Source organism: Oncorhynchus keta, chromosome 19 (assembly GCF_023373465.1).
Source record: "Oncorhynchus keta strain PuntledgeMale-10-30-2019 chromosome 19, Oket_V2, whole genome shotgun sequence".
NCBI lineage: Eukaryota > Metazoa > Chordata > Actinopteri > Salmoniformes > Salmonidae > Oncorhynchus > Oncorhynchus keta.
In genome coordinates this window covers 22,912,924-22,934,312 of record NC_068439.1, presented here as the reverse complement: position 1 = coordinate 22,934,312, position 21,389 = coordinate 22,912,924, and the positions used below count along the sequence as shown (strand labels likewise).

Here is a 21,389-nt window from a genome sequence, read left to right as displayed (position 1 = left end):
ACACACAAAACAATCCCGCACAAAGAGCAGGCGGGCCTACTGGTTAACGTAGCCCGACTAATCAGCCTACACACAAAACAATCCCGCACAAAGAGCAGGCGGGCCTACTGGTTAACGTAGCCCGACTAATCAGCCTACACACAAAACAATCCCGCACAAAGAGCAGGCGGGCCTACTGGTTAACGTAGCCCGACTAATCAGCCTACACACAAAACAATCCCGCACAAAGAGCAGGCGGGCCTACTGGTTAACGTAGCCCGACTAATCAGCCTACACACAAAACAAGTAAAACCAATAAACAGAAAGGGGAAAAGGGATCAGTGGCAGCTAGTAGGCCGTTGAGACGAACGCCGAGCGCCACCCGAACAGGAAGGGGAGGCACCTTCGGTAGGAGTCATGACAGCTGGGCCAATTGTGCGCCGCGCTATGGGACTCCCAATCACTGCCGGTGATACAGCATGAGGTGTCTTACATCTCAAATGATTTTGTTGTTTTATTTACTATATTATATTTCTAGCTTGGCTTTACCTTTGTGCAATTAACCAATATTTATTTCGTTTTTTTCACATCTTAATGTATTATTACCAAAATGTTTGTGTTCTATTAATCCACTTGAACTTGTAAGATACGTTTACAATTTAACACATATGCGGTTATTGTACCAATTGTACAACTACTGAAACGATTCAGTGTTGATGAAATCTCTGTCCTATTCGTGTTGGACACAGGGGACCATCAGTTAGGGTGGTCTGCACCGTGTGTATCCAATCTGTCATCAGTGATGGTTCACACAAGGGTTATGGGTGCCAGGCAGCGAGGCCACTCCCACTCCGATCCACTCACTGACTGAGTGAAGCAGCAAAGGTTAATTAAGCAGGGAGGTGAAATATGATCATCACATTGTCTTTTCCTTCATCCCCCTGATAACAAACGACCCTGCAAATACCTCTTAGCCTGATTCTAGCCCAGTGAATAATCTGACACGCCAGACAGAGGACAATTACAGTAATCTATCCTCGACATGATGGACGAGGGGATAAGATGCCCCAGGACTGGCGCTGGGGAGATAAGAATACAATTTAGTGTTGAACGTTGTCGTCTCAAAGATCACCCTCACATTTGTTTTTCAGTTGTTGACACTACAGGTGTGACATTGTGACAAAAAAGGTATGACAGAAGTGACATGGAATCTAACACTGTGATGCATATGTGTTACATTTGGCCTTTCATGGCTGAGATCCTTCAGTTTGAACGATCCTGACAATGTCTGCAAAAATAAGAAGCAAGTGTAGAAATTAGAAACGGAAATGGTTTCAAGCCTTGCTGCCCACTAACGTCCAGATGGGTCTCAAAGATAGTATTTAATCCAAAAATTCACCCTAGAATTAAACTCCTTAGACTCTTTGCATGATTCAGTATACAATCAGGTCTTAATTTCACCCAAATGTTGCATATCTGCTTCCCTGCCCTCCCGGACAATACATTTAGGAAAAGTGGCACTCTAATAGTGCCCCAAAATATCTAATGGCTATCGCTTTCAAGATACACTGCATGGCCAAAAGAATGTGGACACCTGCTCATCAAACCTCTCATTCCAAAATCATGGTCATTACTATAGAGTTGGTCCCCCTTTGCTGCTTTAACAGCCTCGTCTCTTCGGGGGAAAGCTTTCCTCTAGATGTTGGAACATTACTGCAGGGCCTTGAGGTCAGGGTTCTGTGCAGGCCAGGCCAGGCCAGTCTAGTTCTTCCACACCGATTTCGAAACAATTGTTGTATTGACCTCGTTTTTTGCACGGGAGCATTGGTATCCCCAAACTGTTGCCACAAAGTTGGAAGCACAGAATCATGGCAAAATAATGTTGTTCTATGTTGTAGCGTTAAGATTTCCATTCCCTGGAACTAAGGGGCCTAGCCCGAACCATCAAAAACAGCCCCAGACCATTAATCCTCCTCCACCAAACTTTACAGTTTGCAATATGCATTCGGGCAGGTAGCGTTCTCCTAGCATCCGTCAAATCCAGATTTGTCTGACAGACTGCCAGACGGTGAAGTGTGATTCATCACTCCAGAGAATATGTTTCTATTGCTCCAGAGTCCAATGGCGACAAGCTTTACACCACTCCAGCCGATGCTCGGCATTGCTTGGCCATGGAAACCCATTTCATGAAGCTCCCGACCAACAGTTTTTGGGCTGACATTGCTTCCGGAGGCAGTTTGGAACTCGGAAGTTAGTGTTGCAACCGAGTAGAGACATTTTTTTACGAGCTACGCGCTTCAGCACTCAGCAGTCCCGTTCTGTGCGCCTGTGTGCCCTACCACTTTGCGGCTGAGCTGTTGTTACTCCTAGACGTGTCCACTTCCCAATAACATCATTTACAGTTGACCGAGGCAGGTCTAGCAGGGCAGAGATTTGACGAACAGACTTGTTGGAAAGGTGGCTTCCAATGACGGTGCCACATTGAAAGTCACTGAGCTCTTCAGTACGGGCCATTCTACTGCCAATGTTTGTTTATGAAGATTGCATGGCTGTGTGCTCGATTTTATACACCTGTCAGCAACAGGTGTGACTGAAATAGCCAAATCCACTAATTTGAAGGGGTGTCCACATACTCTTGGCCATGTAGTGTGAGTGCCCATCTCAGATGCTTAGCGAGATTTAGTTACTGTGACATAAATGAAAGATAAAACTTAGCTATTAATTTCAGCCCCATGCACTTTGCCGATTAAATCCCCTGACCAGCACTTGAGACAAACATAGTATGTCATATAGAATGAAAAACTAAAGATCCAATGCAGCCATTTTTATCTCAATATCAAATAATTGATGTGTAAAGATTATGTACCATAATTGATTGTTTTCAATTAAAATTGTCCAAAAGAAACAAAAATAGCTTCTTAGCAAAGAGCAATTTCTCCAAAAATAATTTTGCTAGGACTGTCAGGGAGTGGTTTGAGTGGGGAAGGGAAAATGAGCTGTTTTTGGCAGAGAGGTTTGGAACTCTCTTTCTTATTGGCTAATTCTTATTCATTAATTCACTGCATGGTGGCGTCACCAAGGCCAAAACTTCTTCCCACAAAAACAGGCTGAAATTACAGTTGTTTTTTTCAAACAGCTCTTACACTAAAAGGGCATTATCATCATTTACACAATTTCAAAGTATTATTTCAACCTCATAGTGTGGAAATATCTATAAAACACAAGGACATCACGTTTTTGACTGCACTGGCTCTTTAATTGGGATATGTTGTCAGGTCACATTTTAATTGTGTTATCAAAGATGTCAACAGTTTGTCAGGGGGTTTTGTAGTGTCTCTGGGGATTTCATTTTGACATTTGAGTTACAATGTGCATGGGGAAATTGCTAGATTGCTGAAGTTAGCAGAACTGAAACTGCATAAATAAACATAATTTTGCACCAATCTTGGAAGTTATAAATCAGAACAATACATTTTCTATATAAGGTTCTATAGCTCCTATATCAGCTCCTATATCAGCTCCTATATCCCAATAAAGTAGAAGGCTATGAGAGAATGAGAATAAGCTAGAGGCTATGAGAGAATGATCAGAGCTTCTTTAAGTTGTTATCGGGCACCAATTTCAACTTGAACTTGATTTGATCACTTAACTCCATGCTCCAAGTGCTACCATTTTCTCCTCAATACTATTTGTAGTTTACTACAAGTCCTATTTCTTTAACCTTTTTACAGTAAAGGGTTTTCTAACAGCTAGCCAATTAGACATGGTGGAATGTGTGTCCAGAGGATGTATTTTATAGACGACCACACCAATGTAATGACATTGTACGTTTTGACTGGACAGATTGGAAATACCATTTGGTTTGTCTCAAGGCCTTACCTGGCCCTTACACCTTTAAACTACCTCCCCTCACAATCCTAGTTCAATTGTGTTCTTTTAACCCACCTCTTCTCACTACTCTAGTTCAGTTATGTTCCTACAACACTAGCGTGACTTTATTGGCCTTTTAACCTGTGGCCTTTAGGCAAGGTAGAATGAGATATTGAATCCTGCCAGGCTATAGCAGAATTCTCGGTATATATTTCTGTCTCACCCAGTTATAGTGTAGTACCGGCTGCAAGATTATAGTGCAGTATAGTACAGACTGCTTTTCATTTCCATTCTTTTAAATCCCCAATAAAGTCAAAACAGCACAAAACAAGTGGAAAATAGATTCCTCAAACACATGGTTAAATGTATGCTCTATGACAGTGGTTCCCAACCAGGGGTACTAGGACCCCTAGGGGTACTTGGCCTATCCACAGGGAGTACTTGAGAAGACTCATAGGCTTACTGCTAGAATGCACATGAGGGGGTACTTCAGGGGTACTCCTGGCAGAGAAAAATTCAGTTGGTGTTACGGTAAACGAAAAAGGTTGGGAACCACTGCTCTGTGATTTGGTAGGTAACCATTGTCTTGGAGTCAAACTGCATTTTGATTTACTAAATTAGAAAGACATGTTTTGATAAGAGATGGTTGCCTTCCTCTTCGTACAATATCCTTTCTTAGTCATTCTACGAACGACGAAATGTCACGACTGAACAGCAGATTTCAACCAATAGGCAACCTGTGCGAGTCGGCATAGGGCAAGAAACGCAAATCCATTTTAAATGGACCAATTTTAGCTTCTTTTGGCACAGTATGGGAATCAATGTATAATTTTTGCCTTTATTTATTAATGAAAGAATGCTGACCAGAGGGCTATAAAATGGGAATAATAAACCATTCAGGTTTGGTTTAATAAGAGCTCAGACTGAAGGTGCCATTTGTCAATCCTACATAGTGCATGAGGAATGCCTTGGGTCTTTAAGGCTGCGTTTGAATTGGTCTTTTACCTAATCAGATCAGTTCTGAAAAATATCTGATGTGAAAAGATTTGATGTGATTGGTCAAAAGACCAATTAGTGGAAAAAATTATCAGAATTTGGGCTGCCTGTGTAAACACAGCCTTACATAGTTTACATACTGTATCAGCACAAAGAAACTCATGGGCTGATTTATCGCAAAGCAAATTAACCAGATCCCAAGAAAGGACATTAAGGCATGGCAAATGATGCTGCTCAAGTGGTGCTCATCGGTGACCATCGAAGTGTCACCCGTAAATTAAGAGGCAGATCCCTCACAGATGAACTATAATTAAGTAAGTCGATTACATGTCATTATTAAAAGAGTTCGTCATCTGTGCCATTATTCATGTTGGGCACTGCCTGTACGGAAGAGGTACTGTCCACTCTAACTGAATATATTAAAACAGCTTGAATGAATTTCTGTTATTCTCAGCTGTACACACTGTTGCTGACATGAGGTACTATTGGGGACTTTGGACTTTCTGAAGAATTTCAAGTGAAAATATAACATTTAAGCAAGTAGTAACAGGAAACCATAGGTCTGCAGAAGCTTTGAAGCATACTTTACAGTAGCCGCCCATTGGTCAAAAACTGTTTGAAAAGTATAAATCTGTGTGGAAAACTGATTGGAATATTTAAAAAACGTAAGGGAATTGCTTAATTTCTACCTACATCCAATGACATGGTCACAGTTTAATTCACGTTGAAATGCAAAAACTAGGCGTTGAACACTTTGTCCTTACAAGTTGGTCTGTTCATAATCGGAATTACACAACCTTTGATGTCTGAAACTCTAAGATGATGTTTTTAATGCAATCTTTCCCCGTATAAGGGACAGGTTAACATGTATTGGGATGAGTCTTGTCCTTGAGGCAGAACTGAGCGATTCCACATGGTGGGCCAGCTGCAAAGTCAAATGGGTATATTGTAAAAATGAGTTTTTTTTTATGTTAGTGTTAGGCATTAGGGTTAGCAGTGTGGTTAAGGTTAGGGTTAAGTTGAATTACTTTTAAGACTTTGTGGCTGTTCCAGCTAGTGACTACGCAGAGCTGCCTCCAGAACAAGATTCATGAAGAATAATTCTAGCATGCGTGTAAGGGTGGGCAAACCTTTTTGTTCTCAGCCATCTCTATGTCAATATTCTGAAGGACAACTGGCAGTTGTCAAAAACCGTTGCACCTCTCATTCTGTCATTCAGTGAAACATGTATCGACATATCATAATGAGTTTCACCCCAGACTTCATCTTTGGATTAAGATGTTAAGAATGACTTAGCTCTATATTTTTAAAAAAGATTCTCATATTTTTTTACAGACAAGCTGAATCAGTGAAGCCAATGTCAATGTGCTAGTGTACCTTTCTGTGTTAAATGTGTGAGGCTGTGAGGGTTGCCCTGAACTACGGAACCATGAGAGAGAGAGAGAGAGAGAGAGAGAGAGAGAGAGAGAGAGAGAGAGAGAGAGAGAGAGAGAGAGAGAGAGAGAGAGAGAGAGAGAGAGAGAGAGAGAGAGAGAGAGAGAGAGAGAGAGAGAGAGAGAAAGCACCTCCACAGCCTCACACAATGCTACATGCTTCGTATCCCACCTATTTTCCATATCCTACTATAATCCTTCATCATCCCATGTTATATCTGACAGGGTATTTTAAATACGTAATGATAGATGTTTGTTTTTTTTCAACGCATACTGTTTTGGAAAACAGAAAAGAAAACATTTATCATGATGTTTTTACACATGTTGAATGTGATCCTGTTATTATTATTATTATTATTATTACACTTGTCATTCCTCACAGGGCTTCTGTTCAAATGAGCTGAAATAGTGATGAAAGCCTCTAGCACAACACCTGAAAATCCCTATTTTGCTCAGGGGCAGTGTGTCTGTATGTGTATGTGCGCGCGAGTATGTGTGTGTATGTGTATGTGCGCGCGAGTGTGTGTGTATGTACTTGTATGTGCGCTCGAGTGTGTGTATGTGTATGTGCGCGCGAGTGTGTGTGTATGTGCGTGCGAGTGTGTGTATGTGCGTGCGAGTGTGTGTGTATGTGTATGTGCGCGCGAGTGTGTGTGTATGTACGTGTGTGTATGTGTATGTGCGAGCGAGTGTGTGTGTATGTACGTGTGTGTATGTGTATGTGCGAGCGAGTGTGTGTGTATGTACGTGTGTGTGTGTGTGTGTGTATGTGTATGTGCGAGCGAGTGTGTGTGTATGTACGTGTGTGTATGTGAGCGGACTTCTGCACTGTTATGTCCCAACGTGCCATTCTGCAGCATAACAAATCGGCCATTCGGTTGCAAAAAAAAACCTTGACAGCCTCCTCTGCCCTGAAGACTCCTCTGAGGATTGTGGCTAAAGGCTGATCCATATTGGCTGCTCTACTCTACCCTGGTCTGGTCTGCCATCCTACAACCCCCCCCCATCACTTCAAGGTTGAAAAATGAACAGAAGCCCTGTAGGCTACTGATATATGAATATCTTTCTCCTCCTCTTCTTTTTATCTTTTCATTTTAGCTTGCCTATTTTATTTCTGTACATTATTCTTGGTTGTTACCTGCTGCTGCTATGATTTGTGCTCTTCTTCATAAGCTTGGAGGATGGGTTTCTTGGTTTTCAATGCTGATCAGTTTATTTGGAACCTGTTTTACCTGATTTCATGTTTTTGTTTTCCCTTGAACTAGTGAAAAGGTCTGTAGACTTTAAATCTAGAGGAGTAAAATTATTCCCAGGAAAAGACAACAGCAACAAGTTTTCTATCTGTGAGTCTACCCTTTGTTACTCTGTTATGGTAAATCTGTGATTTCTGTTTTCCCGTGTGTGCTTGTGCATGTTTGTTTGTCGAAGTGTTTCATGTTTTCAATAATTTGGTCATTGCTTTGTTTGGACATCATAACCTGTTGAAGGCACGATCAGTCCCCCAGCCCACCCATCATGCCTTGAATCAATAACCATTGGTCTTGTGCAGCATCAATAATGATAAGGCATATGTGCACTGTGCAATCCTTAAGGATGAAGGTTGCCTTGTCCGAGCCAGAACAGCTAATCCTGCAGGAGAGAGTACACCCCCCGGACAGGACACTAGTCTATCGCAGGGCCTTATCCCAAATCCATCTTAATGCTGAGTGCCAAGAAGAGAGGCATCTGGCCTCATTTTTGATATGACTCAAGAAAAGAGGCATCTGGCCCCATTTTTGGTATGACTCAAATAGGGATCAAACCCACAACCTCCTAATCTCAGGATGTACATTAACCACAAGGCCACTGAGTTGATGTGCAATCCTGGAGTTATACCGCCATCCAAAACTCAAATTATTTGCTTCATGCCGTCAAGAAGATATTTCAAAAACAATAACACACATTCTGTTTGCTGATTAGGTCACAATGGCTAACTAGCCAGGTGAAGCCACTGTTCCTATTTTCATGTGCAGACCCTTAGGCTGAATTAATTAAGAAAGATGTGCAAAATTAATCAAGCAAGCTCAGATTATTTATAACTCTGTGTGAATCACACATATTGTTGGTGTATCAATTGTATTACGAGGGCATTGGCTGTATTACAAGGACGTTCTCTGTATTAAACGATAAGTACCCTCAGCAGTATCCTAGGTTTCAAATAATTGAGTAGTTTTGTCGTGACCATCTGTGTTACAGTATAATCCAACTGTAGCATAGTATATCACTATATTAACGTGCCATGACCTCACAATGAACCCAAAGCTCAGCTGTGGTACTACCAAGTCATACATGTGTCAAAGACGACAGAGCTAATAAACAGAAACGCTTGTGTCAAGTTAGCTATATATGTTTGTGTGGATAGGAATATAAATGATAAATGAATTAATGTTACTAGTGTTCTGGTGAATAATGCACTCTTGAGCTCTGGCCGTCCTGTGCTACAGTGCACGTGTGTGAGTCGATATCACTTAAAGCCTGTTCCAAGGTGTAGCATATGCAATATTGATTTGAATTATCTGATATTAGGGATGCATTCCACTCCTCAAAGTGGGTAGTCGATGCAATTTCCCTTATTATCGAATCCGTGGGCCAACTCTGGGAGGGAAAAACGAAAAACCTCTGACTTGGGAAGCATCTTAAATTGATGTAATCCTGATGAACAAAGTACAAATTATTGACGGCCACAGGGTTTTTAATTAAAGACCTAGATAACAACAAAAATGTAGTCGGTGAACAACGCATTATGCTGGGAGTCAGGAAGCAGGTGCAGAAGGTAAGTTTAATGATAATAATAAGGCAGATAAACAACACAGGAGAAGCGTACTGAACGTGAACAAAACCAATACTGCCTGATGACTGAGGCTACTGAGGGCTAAATAAAGGGAGAGTAATCAAGGTGATGATGAGGTCCAAGTGTGTGTAACGATTGGGAGCAGGTGTCCGTAAGGATGGTTGCCAGGACCGGTGGTTGGTAGACCGGCGACGTCGAACGCTGGAGCGGTGGAGCAGGAGTAGGTGTGACACAGTGACACAGTGTTTTTGGCCGATGTGTCTTGGGGAATGGTTATCTGTCATGATGAGCTAGGTATGCTCAAGGGCATTCCGATGTTAGCAAAAATATGGAATGCTCTTAATTTGATGTTTTATGAGTCCATTAATGAATGTTTCATTCTCTTCTTATGAAGCATTTTGTTTACCTGAAACCGTTTTGTTCAGTCTGTGTACTTGACACTGTCCATGCAATTAATGTTGTCCACATTTTTTAGCATACTGATTTGTCCATCTACACTGAACAAAGGCACTTCACGAATGGACAGATTTGTTTTTGTCTACTTGAAGAGCTTGCACCACTAATACTGTGCAAAGTCTCAAACGACAACATGTTCAACTAACTCTATGTGTAACGCAGAGCTCCTTCTAGGAGCAGTTAGGGTTAAGTGCCTTGCTCAAAGTAGAAAGCAATGTATTGCTGCACAACAACATATTTGTATTTTCATGATTTTATAAAGGGTCTGCAACAAGAATGATCGGTCATATTTAATGTTAGGGCTATTGAGAAAAAGCTCCTGTCAAAACAGTGCTTTTGAGCAATGCAGCCTCTTCTCGACACCCATTTGGATTTTCACTCATATTCAGTGACAATTTTGTATGAAATAGAAGAAGAAGACAATAACCAGGATTCCCATAGTCCTCGGTGTCCTCTTCGGCATGTGTGCATGTCATCGCTGCGTGTTTGTTTGCTGTGTTTGGGCCGTGCCATATTGCATGTTATTAAATCCACATTAGAGCAATCAGTTAAATGTATTCACAGAGACATGCTTTGCTGTATTAATGCATTTATACAAATATGACGAAACTGAAAAAGCCCCAAAGAACAAAACACTGTTCCTTGAAAGCTACTTATCTTTAATTTACATCAATATTATACACAGAGAAAGTAAACAGAAACTATAAAGACTGTAGTGCATAAACATACTAATGTGTGAACTGAATAAGTGTTCTTATACCCAGTTAGCAACACTACAATGGCCCATTTGGCCGAATGTTGTAGGCCCTCCACTGCATACTACAGTATATACGGCTTCCTAGAAGTACTCTGGAATAACTTGAAAAGCAACTACATTGTTAATCAAGGGCATGACAAGACACATGGCTTCCTTCCACTTGACGGGAGAAAGACTCCTACTCCAAATCTAATCATCAATAAACCAGGCAATGTGATGAGAACTGGACCCTGGGGACTCTTTCTGCATGGTTTGTCCATGTTGTACACAGCTTTCTGAGGTCTGTCTTTGTGTGAATGATAAATGACTGACTGTACATTGAAACCTGTGTCAGGACTGCGACTGGTGTAACAGGTGAGTTGTGTGTGTGTGTGTGTGTGTGTGTGTGTGTGTGTGTGTGTGTGTGTGTGTGTGTGTGTGTGTGTGTGTGTGTGTGTGTGTGTGTGTGTGTGTGTGTGTGTGTGTGTGTGTGTGTGTGTGTGTGTGTGTGTGTGTGTGTGTGTGTTTGACTGACTACCCACTGCCAGGCTGTCTAAGTATGGTACTGAGGTTCAAACCCCCTTGGGTTTCACACTTCGCTGGACATCTCTGCGGGAATAAGAGGCAACTTCTCTAAACATAGCTGACAAATTGTTCTGGTGGTGAAGGGAGGGACTCGATGGAGTGTGCCGAAATTTCATGTGGCGAAGCCTGTCGTTTTAGAACTGCTTTCTAAAGTGACGGATGGTGAAAACAGGGAGCTGGCATCCCAGCACTGAAGCTTATACAGAGAGTGGTTGTGTCCAAAATGGCACCCTATTCCCTATATAGGACACTGCTATTGACCTAAGGCCCGCTCTGGTCAAAGGTAGTGCACTATATGGGGAATAGGGTGCCATTTGAGACGCACTGAGGGTAGAAGAGTCTTGAATGACCCTCTGTAATCAACTGAACAGAAAATCTGTCTTTCCTCTCTTTGCCTTGTGCCATGCCTCATCCATCATACATGAGACCCTAAAACTATTCTCCTGGCATTTTTAAATCATCGCTGTTTTCTTTAGGCCATGTTGTGATGCGCTCATACGTCAAGAAACATAACATTGATAGACATAACATTAAGAAACACTGACAGCCATAGATAGAGGATCCTGCTCTCCTTTACTCTACAAAATAAAATACAAAACTAAAGGGCAATCTGGGATTGTTACATCTTTTGAAATTTGAAATTAATGATTTTCCAAAAAAAGGGGGTGGGCTGACTGCTTCGTTGTTTTTTTCAAATCCCAGAGTACTCATTTTATGTATGACTGATGGCGGTATAAAATATACACACAGAACATTGATAATGTATTGCTCATTTGGACAATAAAGCACCAGAATGCAACAATCAACAATCACAGCAATCCGCAGTCATCCACAAAAGGGGAACCATTTCTCACCATCATTATTTTTAAAGGCAGATGTATTTAGACTTGGGAAAAAGACAATCTTATTCTATGTGTTGTGAGTGTTTTGGGGGTTTGTTTCTTGGCTGACACCACCGTTAGCTGAGTTGCCAACAACCAGATGTATCCGGATTTCAGGAATACGACTAATTCAACTTACCTTCCTTTCCCGCTGAAAAACGGATGTGGGGACTCCACTCAGGCATATTATTTTACGCCTGCTATGTTAGTTTGACACTGACTGCTACTTTCAGGGAGTATTTTGGGATTTCTCCAGCAGCTTACTGACCTAGAGGGAGGCAGCAGTGTAAACATATCCTCCTCTCAGCTGTCAAGCGCACTGACATGCTGCTGCTGCTGCTGCCGGTTTGAAAGGAGAACATTTTAGGGCAAAGTAAAGTAGCTGCGGAAAAGCCAAAATAAGGCGGCATTTTGCTGGCTTTGTTTGTCTGTGTGTGTGTGGGGGGGGTGTTGGGTGTGTGGGGGGGGTGTTCACTGTTTATGTGTATTTGTGGAATCCATCTACATTTCTACAGTACCGGTCAACAGTGGACACACCTACTCTTTCAAGGGTTTTTCTTTGCTTTTACTATTTTCTACATTGTAGAATAATAGTGAAGACATCAAAACTATGAAATAACACTTATGGAATCATGTAGTAACCAAGAAAGTGTTAAACAAATCCAAATATATTTTATATTTGAGATTCTTCAAAGTAGCAACCCTTTGCCTTTATGACAGCTTTGCACACTGGAATGAGTCGGTGTGTCCATACTTGACTGGTACTGTATTCAAAAAGAGCTTTTATTTTAGTGTCTATAGTTCCTAAAATGTTCTCGAATAATGATAGTCTTTCTATCGGTTTTGTTTCTTTTCCCCATTATCCCATCAGCAGGTTTGCTTCATGCTGATTTGTTTTTATGTTCATCCATTTTAGATATCTGACATTTACTCAGCAGTCGGAAGCGACACGAATGGCCATGGTAAATATCTGAAGTAGGCACTGGGGCCTCTCTTAAAGCACTGTTAAAGTAAGAAACAGTGAACGACCCAGTCTGGTCTAACTCTACTCTATAAATGATTATAGATTATATAGAAGATAAAACACCAGTACAAAGTTTGCAGCTGTCATTTACAGAGGTCACATAGTCATCAAAGGTCAAACAAACAGTGTTTACACTAATCATTAAGAAGTAAATGCGTTCCTTCTGAACATTTATAGCTAATGCATATACATTAGGCCCTTGTCTCATGATTTAATGTCCTGGTTCATGAAGACATATATGCTCAAGAATTCCCGCAGTGTTTCTTAGTCAATTAGTCGTTCAGGCCTTTGCCATTCTCTGTGCATCACACTGTATAGCCTACACTACGCCAGGTGGCTCCTGAGAGATATATCCAACGGTCAAACTAATCTCAACAAAGCAACAACGAATATAGGCCTACAGTACATACAACAGATCTAATTAGCAGCCCTATCCACAAACATACATACACCTTTTGAACTCACATACAAGTATCCAATACGCCTACACGCGAATGAAAAAATGCATAATTTCCCGTAGCATATTCTACTTCAGAAAGCCAGTAAAGCCACACCCACTCATTCAGCAGGGAGAAACATTGTTTTCCTGGGATGCATATTCTATCAAATACTTTGAATTGTTTTCATTCTTGTTCTGTGTGGCTCATTGCATATTCCTACATTTCACCATTCATTTTTTCTTATCTGCTATCTATTGTTTTGCTGGTCACAAGGAGATATACTATATAAAATATTAACTTATTTTGTAGCCTGGTTGGTCTAGCAGTAATGTGTTAGCCTCCGGAACACATGCCTACAGTGTCGGTACATAGGTTTGAATATGGCCTACTCCCCTTTAACATAATCTCTCTCTATCTTTCCCCAGTATCAGTCTGGCCTACTACCCTTTAACATAATCTCTCTCTATCTTTCCCCACTATCAGTCTGGCCTACTGCTCTTTAACATAATCTCTCTCTATCTTTCCCCACTATCAGTCTGGCCTACTTCCCTTTAACACAATCTCTCTCTATCTTTCCCCACTATCAGTCTGGCCTACTACCCTTTAACATAATATCTCTCTATCTTTCCCCACTATCAGTCTGGCCTACTACCCTTTAACATAATCTCTCTCTATCTTTCCCCACTATCAGTCTGGCCTACTGCTCTTTAACATAATCTCTCTCTATCTTTCCCCACTATCAGTCTGGCCTACTTCCCTTTAACACAATCTCTCTCTATCTTTCCCCACTATCAGTCTGGCCTACTCCCCTTTAACATAATCTCTCTCTATCTTTCCCCACTATCAGTCTGGCCTACTGCTCTTTAACATAATCTCTCTCTATCTTTCCCCACTATCAGTCTGGCCTACTTCCCTTTAACACAATCTCTCTCTATCTTTCCCCCCCAGGACCCATAGGGTTCCGATCAAAAGTAGGAATAGAATACCATTTGCGATGCGAGCCATTGTGTGGTACACCCAGCCACTGATCATCAGTCATATAATTCCCCATCCAGCCAGCCTAGCATTATGCATTATGCAAGCTAGCTATTTGCTATCTGACCCTATGTACTGGTATCCTCCATTAGGCAGCCGGTAAACAAGACCAAGAGATGGAGCTAGGACTGGTGGATTTGATAAACAGCACTCAGCTGAGTGTTGATGTCGTGCCACATGACACATCAATAGTAATGGACACCATCTGTGCAGTTGAAGATAGAGAGGACAGAACGGCTGGAAGAACAGCATAGAAGACTGGGTTCCTGTTATGAAGTCTAAATGTGGCAAGACCTGAGTGTGCTTGTCTTTACGCGACAGAGCTATTTTGGGAGCAAGGAATAGATGTAAATGGACATAGTTTTCGACTGACAGAGATAGCACTGTGGTGGAAGTACACATGTCTCTTCGAAAGAGGTGCCTAACTAGCCACACAAAATACTAATTCATTTTGACTGTGGTTTATATATTTACCTGAATTTCAAAAATATTACAAAATACTTCCTACCCCTCCGGACTAAAGTCTGGTCCCTGACAAGCATTTAAATCATTTAAATCTGTTATTTTCTCCTGAAAAGACAGGTCTTTGAGACAGTGAACAATGGGCTGCTGCAGCTGGCTTTTGACCACCATAACCACCTCTAAAACATTGAGATGCATGGACAGATGTGGTCCATGCATCTGTAATTGGTCTGTAATTAGCTTGGTGTAGACACTAGCCCCCCTCTCCCCTCCCCTTCCTTCCCCTCCTCCCTCCAGTCAGACCATGGTGTTGTGGACAATATTAATGGCCATGGTGTGAGTGAGGCTCAGTCACAGGGAAAATGAAAACTGACATGCCACTCTCTGCCTCAGATGGAAAGTGATCGAAATGAATCACAATCAGGTTGTGAGAATGTCGATAGATTGCCCAACACTAGGCGTGAACTGCTGATGCTCAGGGTAAGAGGTTACTGCTTATAGCACTGCACCACCGCAGGTCACAACGCTCTAGCAAGCCGTGGGAATAGCTGATGATAAATTATGTTAATAGTGCGTAGTTTTCTATTAGTTCCTTTTCATCCTTACCCAAACTGAACCTCTCAGAATTAATGCCTAAACTGTTAACATTTCTGTTGTTTCAGTTTTAACCCTGTATCCATGCAGAATGAATGCATCAAAAATAGACATTCATCCATAATATGTTGAATTTCAAAGGGAAACTATGAGATCTTGTTGCTGCTCCACCATCTTGCTGTGCACCTAACACCCTGTACATGATGCGTGATGGTGTGGTAGCTGTCCCATCTCCTCCCCAATCTTGCTGTGCACCTACCACCCTGTACATGCTGAGTGTTGGTGTGGTAGCTGTCCCATCTCCTCCCCCATCTTGCTGTGCACCTAACATCCTGTACATACTGAGTGTTGGTGTGGTGGCTATTGTGTAAGAACAGAGGCACAGAGCCAGCATGAGAGCCTTGTCCTCTTTCTCTGGCCCTCTCCGACTGCTCTCCTGTATATATCATAATGCTCTGCTCTTATCTCCCCTATCCAGTGAATGAGGGGGGCATCAAGCAGGCGTCCAACTCCTGTCCTGACCCGGGGGAACCAGAGAACGGCAAGAGGGTGGGCTCCGACTTTAGGTAGGTCATTTTGGGGTGAAGAATGAACCCTTACTAACATAGCACCCACTGGGCCCGGAGAGACAGGACACTGGATTTGCAAAGCCTGTGGCAAGGCACCTCTAGGGTTGCAAAGTTCCTGTAATTTTCCCCAAATTCCCAGGTTTCCCAGAACTCCTGGGTGGAAAATTCCTGGAATCAGAAGGGAATAAGCAGGAAATCTCCTCCTCTCGGGATTGCTGCAAAACCAGGGAATTATAGGAAGGTTACAGGAATTTTGCAACCCTGGGCACCTCTCATGTGGCTTGCACGTTGCAATGTGTTGGAGAACATACTGATCAAAGTTTTTTTCCCCACCACAACTATAAAGAACAATACAAACAGAAACAAACACTATATTATTTACTACATTTACTACATTTACTACATTTACTGAGGTGCTGACCCTCGACAACTACTGTGATTATTATTATTTGACCATGCTGGTCATTTATGAACATTTGAACATCTTGGCCATGTTCTGTTATAATCTCCACCCGGCACAGCCAGAAGAGGACTGGCCACCCCTCATAGCCTGGTTCCTCTCTAGGTTTCTTACTAGGTTTTGGACTTTCTAGGGAGTTTTTCCTAGCCACCGTGCTTCTACACCTGCATTGCTTGCTGTTTGGGGTTTTTGGCTGGGTTTCTGTACAGTACTTTGAGATATCAGCTGATGTACGAAGGGCTATATAAACAGATTTGATTTGATTATTTATGAGTTATTTACATGCCCAGTATAGACAAAGCAGATGAAGTTAAAACAAACAGCCTACAGCTGTTTACATGAATATTCTCAGAGGGCCATATCGCCTGTCGATGACAGTGGAAGGACACGGGACATTGATTGTAGAAGGAAGGTACTCTGGTGTCATTATGAGTGCAGTGTCATGAGCGTGACACACACCAGTAATACAGTTCAACCTGAATATGACACTAGCCTCTAGTATCGCTCCATCTGAATAGGAATCACTTCTCCTCTCATCTTTAAGTGTTCATTCAATGACACACACACCACTTCACTGTGGAATATTGACAGCAGCAGCTCAATGTGTGCAAAACCTAGGTCAATATTGAGCTCAGGGCCTGTAATCATAAGGTGTCTTAGGGTAGGAGTACTGATCTAGGATCAGTTTAGCCTTTTAGATCATATATATATTTTTTTACCTTTATTTAACTAGGCAAACCAGTAAAGAACAAATTCTTATTTACAATGACAGCCTACCCCCGCCAAACCCTAACCTGGACGATGCTGGGCAAATGCGCCACCCAATGGGACTCCCAATAAAAGCCAGTTGTGATACAGCCTGCAATCAAACCAGTGTCTGTAGTGACACCTCTAGCACTGAGATGCCGTGCTAGAGACTGCTGTCCTACTCCTACTCTGAGACTCTTTATAAATACGGGCCCTGATGTTTCTAACTGTGATGATGGCAGTGGAGAAGGTATTCTATTTGAAGAGAGCTAAGAGATGCCAACAAGAAAACAATGACTTTATACCTTTTATGTTATGACTTATTTCTCTGTAACGTGTAGTGGGAAACATGCCCATTTCAGAATATCATACATTGATTGCAATTTTCCCGTTTGGATCATGTTTGTGTTCATCTGAACAGGGTGAATAGTTTCTGGAACCATTTCCTCTGAATGATATCAGATTATCTCAACCAAGCCCCGAGTTTGAGCTTCAAACAAATCGAAGGCATTTCAAGCCAGGCTTTTTTTTACTGTGTAGGAAAATCAAAGATGAGATTACTTGCAGATGTATTTTGAGGTATAAGATGTTTGTAGTTCAATAACACACATTAGCTGTACATCAATACTTTCAGTTCATTTACAGTATTTGGCTTTGTTGTGTTAAAAAAGCCCTATATTCCAATATCACATGGTCCTATTGGGAATCTGTTTTTAATTACTGTTTAATGTGCACAGATAGGCCTATACTTCATGTGTTTCTACAGTATATAATGTAGTGTGTGTGTGTGTGTGTGTGTGTGTGTGTGTGTGTGTGTGTGTGTGTGTGTGTGTGTGTGTGTGTGTGTGTGTGTGTGTGTGTGTGTGTGTGTGTGTGTGTGTGTGTGTGTGTGTGTGTGTGTGTGTGTGTGTGTGCATGTGTACATGTGTGCATGTGCCTGTACATGTGTGTCTGCCTGTCTGTGTTCCATCTCTCCCAACCACAGTATCGGAGCCACCGTCCAGTTCCTCTGTAATGAGGACCACGTGCTCCAAGGCTCCAAGACCATCACCTGTCAGAGGGTGGCCGAGGTGTTCGCTGCCTGGAGTGACCACCGCCCTGTCTGCAAAGGTCAGTTAGCACCCCTGGCAACTGCCTTCATGCTCCTGGACCCCAAATAGCACCCTATTCCTTATTTAGTGCACTACTTTTGACAAGGGCCCATAGGGGGCTGGTCGAAAGTAGCAAACTATATGGGGAATAGGCCACTATTTAGCACGCAGTGCATGGCTCCTGGGTCCCAAAATTCATTGAGAATATAGATATGGAGCCCTCATGGAAATGTCAGAGTACTTTGTCATTTTCAACTGAGCGACATTTTGGTGGCTTGGTTTTGCTGGGAGATTGATTTGAAATATAATTTGGGATTCTGTGTAATGTTCATGATGTTCAACAGCTGATCAGAGACCTGCTGAGGTTTGATTAGTCAGTGTTACCGCACAGGAGGGTCGGTGTGACAAGCAGACAGGTTGTTAGAGTTAGCTGGGACACCTGTGGGCCTGATCCTTTTTTGTGACACACACACACACATTCATCAACCAATCGTGGTCCATTTTGATGGTGACACACACATAGACCAACCAATCCTATCCCAGGCCACTGTGACGACTCCGGAGTGGTTAGGACGACCCACTTTGCAGATCAGTAAACAAAGTAAAAATTATACTGTGTGTAACATTTAAAGCATCTTGCCTATCACGCCCTACATTCATCCATCAGAGCCATCCTCAGGTTGTGCTCTCCAGCCGGGCAAACAATAAAATAAAGAAAACGTTCTAGTATTTCAGGCAGAGTTTAATTATAGGTAATTAGGTACTGAAATTAGTTGATGTGGCAATGGACAACAACTTCAAGGCATAATTATTGTCTTGCTGGATAAGTCTTCTATCTCCCTCTCCTCTCTCTCTCTCTCTCTCTCTCTCTCTCTCTCTCTCTCTCTCTCTCTCTCTCTCTCTCTCTCTCTCTCTCTCTCTCTCTCTCTCTCTCTTTCACTCCCTTTCTCAGCTCTCACTCCCTTCCTGTCTCTCCCGTCATTAATGAAGCATTCACCTGTTGTTTGTTTTTCCTAAAATGTGTAGACATTATTATCTAATCAATTAAACACAGCTGATATCAATTAAGCCGAATCCTATCACTTGTGTGATTGTGATGCCACCCTGGGAACTGACCGGCCTGAACAATGCCTCCAGGATACCCATGTCTCTGGTGTGTATCTAATAACACCCTTGCATCGGCTTGTCTCTTAGCAGGAGACTCCCTTCAGACGAATGTTTAGTTAATTTATTAGGATTCCCATTAGCTGTTGATCATGCAGTAGGTACTCAGAGAAAAGACAACACAAAGACAATATTATACTACATATAATTAGTCAAGACACCAAGACACAACCAAAATACTTCCTATACACTATTCATGTATACTGATCAGTTAGATATTTAGATGAGGGACGGGCAACTCCAGTCTTCAGGGGATCGAAGTGGTGTCACACTTTTTACCCATACCTAGCAAACACAGGTGATTAAACAAATTGTATTTTAAACTAAAGATCATTATTTGTTTATTACATTCTAGCAGACACTCTTATCCAGAGCAACTAGGGTTAAGTGCCTCATAGAAGGTCACATCAACAGATTTTCCCCCTAGTTGGCTCAGGGATTGGAAACAGCGACCTTTCGGTTACTGACCCAACACTCTTAACCACTAGGCTTCCTTGAGTCAGGTTAGCTGGGGCTGGGGCAAACGAGCAACACCAATCACGCCCCCGAGGACTGGCGTTGCTCATCTCTGATTTAAGATGTGACAAGATGTTTATTGATCTCTTTCTTTAAAATAAAAAATAAGCTAAGCTTGCTGTCTGCAGGAGTAATAACTGGTAGCAGATCTGTTCGTGCTGTCATGCAAACGTCTTTGGCCGTACTTCGAGTTGTTTACACATTTTTATTTGATTTAATTTACGTGATTTTATTTAATGTTTAACTAGGCAAGCGAGTTAAGAACAACTTCTTATTTACAATGATGGCAGATCTGTATAGAATCAGCGTTTACTTGATGGTTAATAACAGCTGATGGCGTAGAGGGTTGATTACGGTACTGTTTACATGGTAGTTTCACACCAAACTAAATTAAGGCTCTATGCTAAAACACTGTAGGTGTTTTTCAATACACTACATGCCTTTTTATATGTAAGGCATTTTTTTATGGACATAGAGCATGTAAAAACACCTACACGTTTACACTTTAAAATCCACCTGAGTGCCTGGACCTTGGATTCTTTAAAGCATTTAACACTTTTTTTGTTGGATTGTATGTATCTTGTTTTTCTTATTTAGCAGTCTAAACGGTTTCATACTGGATTCTGCTGTTGTGTTCCCTAAGAGGGGAGGTTCCTACAGTATGTCAAGAGTCAAAAAAGATCTCAATTAAATTATCCAAATTAACTCAACATAAAATTAAGATTCGTAGGTATGATGATACTTCGTGGTCACAGTATCAGGGGTACAGTAGTGCTCTTTCTTGTTTCGTTTTGAGGTAATTATTATTCAGAGAAGGTTGTTCGATAGAGAGGATGTGCTAAAACCTTGTAATCTCAGAACCATTTTCAGTTTGAACATTCAATATGCCTGTCTTTCTTATTTACATGAGTTGTCTGATGGATATTGCAAACCTCCCATCGAACCAACACTTAACAGTTCACTACTGTATATAAAAACAAGTCACAGGCACTCTTGATCTTGTTTCTTGTCAATTGTCAACTCTGCAATGTCCTTGTGTCCCACAAATGACTTATCCGCCACCATATCTCAATGCATTACAGTATGTCAGTGAACACTAGTGCCATATGGCCACATGACAACCAGACAGCTGGTTAGGCCGATATGCCCACACATTCTTCTCACTTCTTTCAGTACTTTAGTCTGATTGGCAGTGTCTTTGAAGCATGGAAGAGGGTTGATATGACTAAATACATCCAGGAAGTGTATGATATCATGACGTATGACTGTATCCACTGCCAGTTGAACTTTATTAGGAGGACAAAAAATATTCCCTATTTAGTGCACAACTTATGACCAGGGCCCTTAGTGGTCTTATTAAAATACATTCACTATATAGAGAATAGGGCAGAGAATAGGGTAGAGAATAGGGTCGTTTTTCAGTCGTACTTGGACTCTGTCGATTATCAGGGACAATCCAATAAATAGACGTCAAATGCCAAAAGACAAAACATACTTTTATTGTATTGTGTATGGAAATGA

At 41.7% G+C, this 21,389-nt stretch overlaps 1 protein-coding gene across 3 annotated transcripts in view; it reads left to right on the top strand.

Annotated features, from left to right (window-relative positions):
- The window catches only part of LOC118397653 (CUB and sushi domain-containing protein 3-like), a 660,396-nt gene that overhangs the window by 343,052 nt on the left and 295,955 nt on the right, over positions 1-21,389 (top strand). For 2 of the 3 annotated variants that reach the window (XM_052470056.1, XM_052470055.1), the window contains exons 3-4: positions 15,800-15,887; positions 18,083-18,207. In XM_052470056.1, coding sequence (XP_052326016.1) covers positions 15,800-15,887; positions 18,083-18,207 — 213 coding nt within the window. Of the gene's footprint in view, positions 1-7,543; positions 7,622-15,799; positions 15,888-18,082; positions 18,208-21,389 lie in introns of all 3 variants that reach the window. The other variant, XM_052470057.1, reaches the window with a different exon arrangement.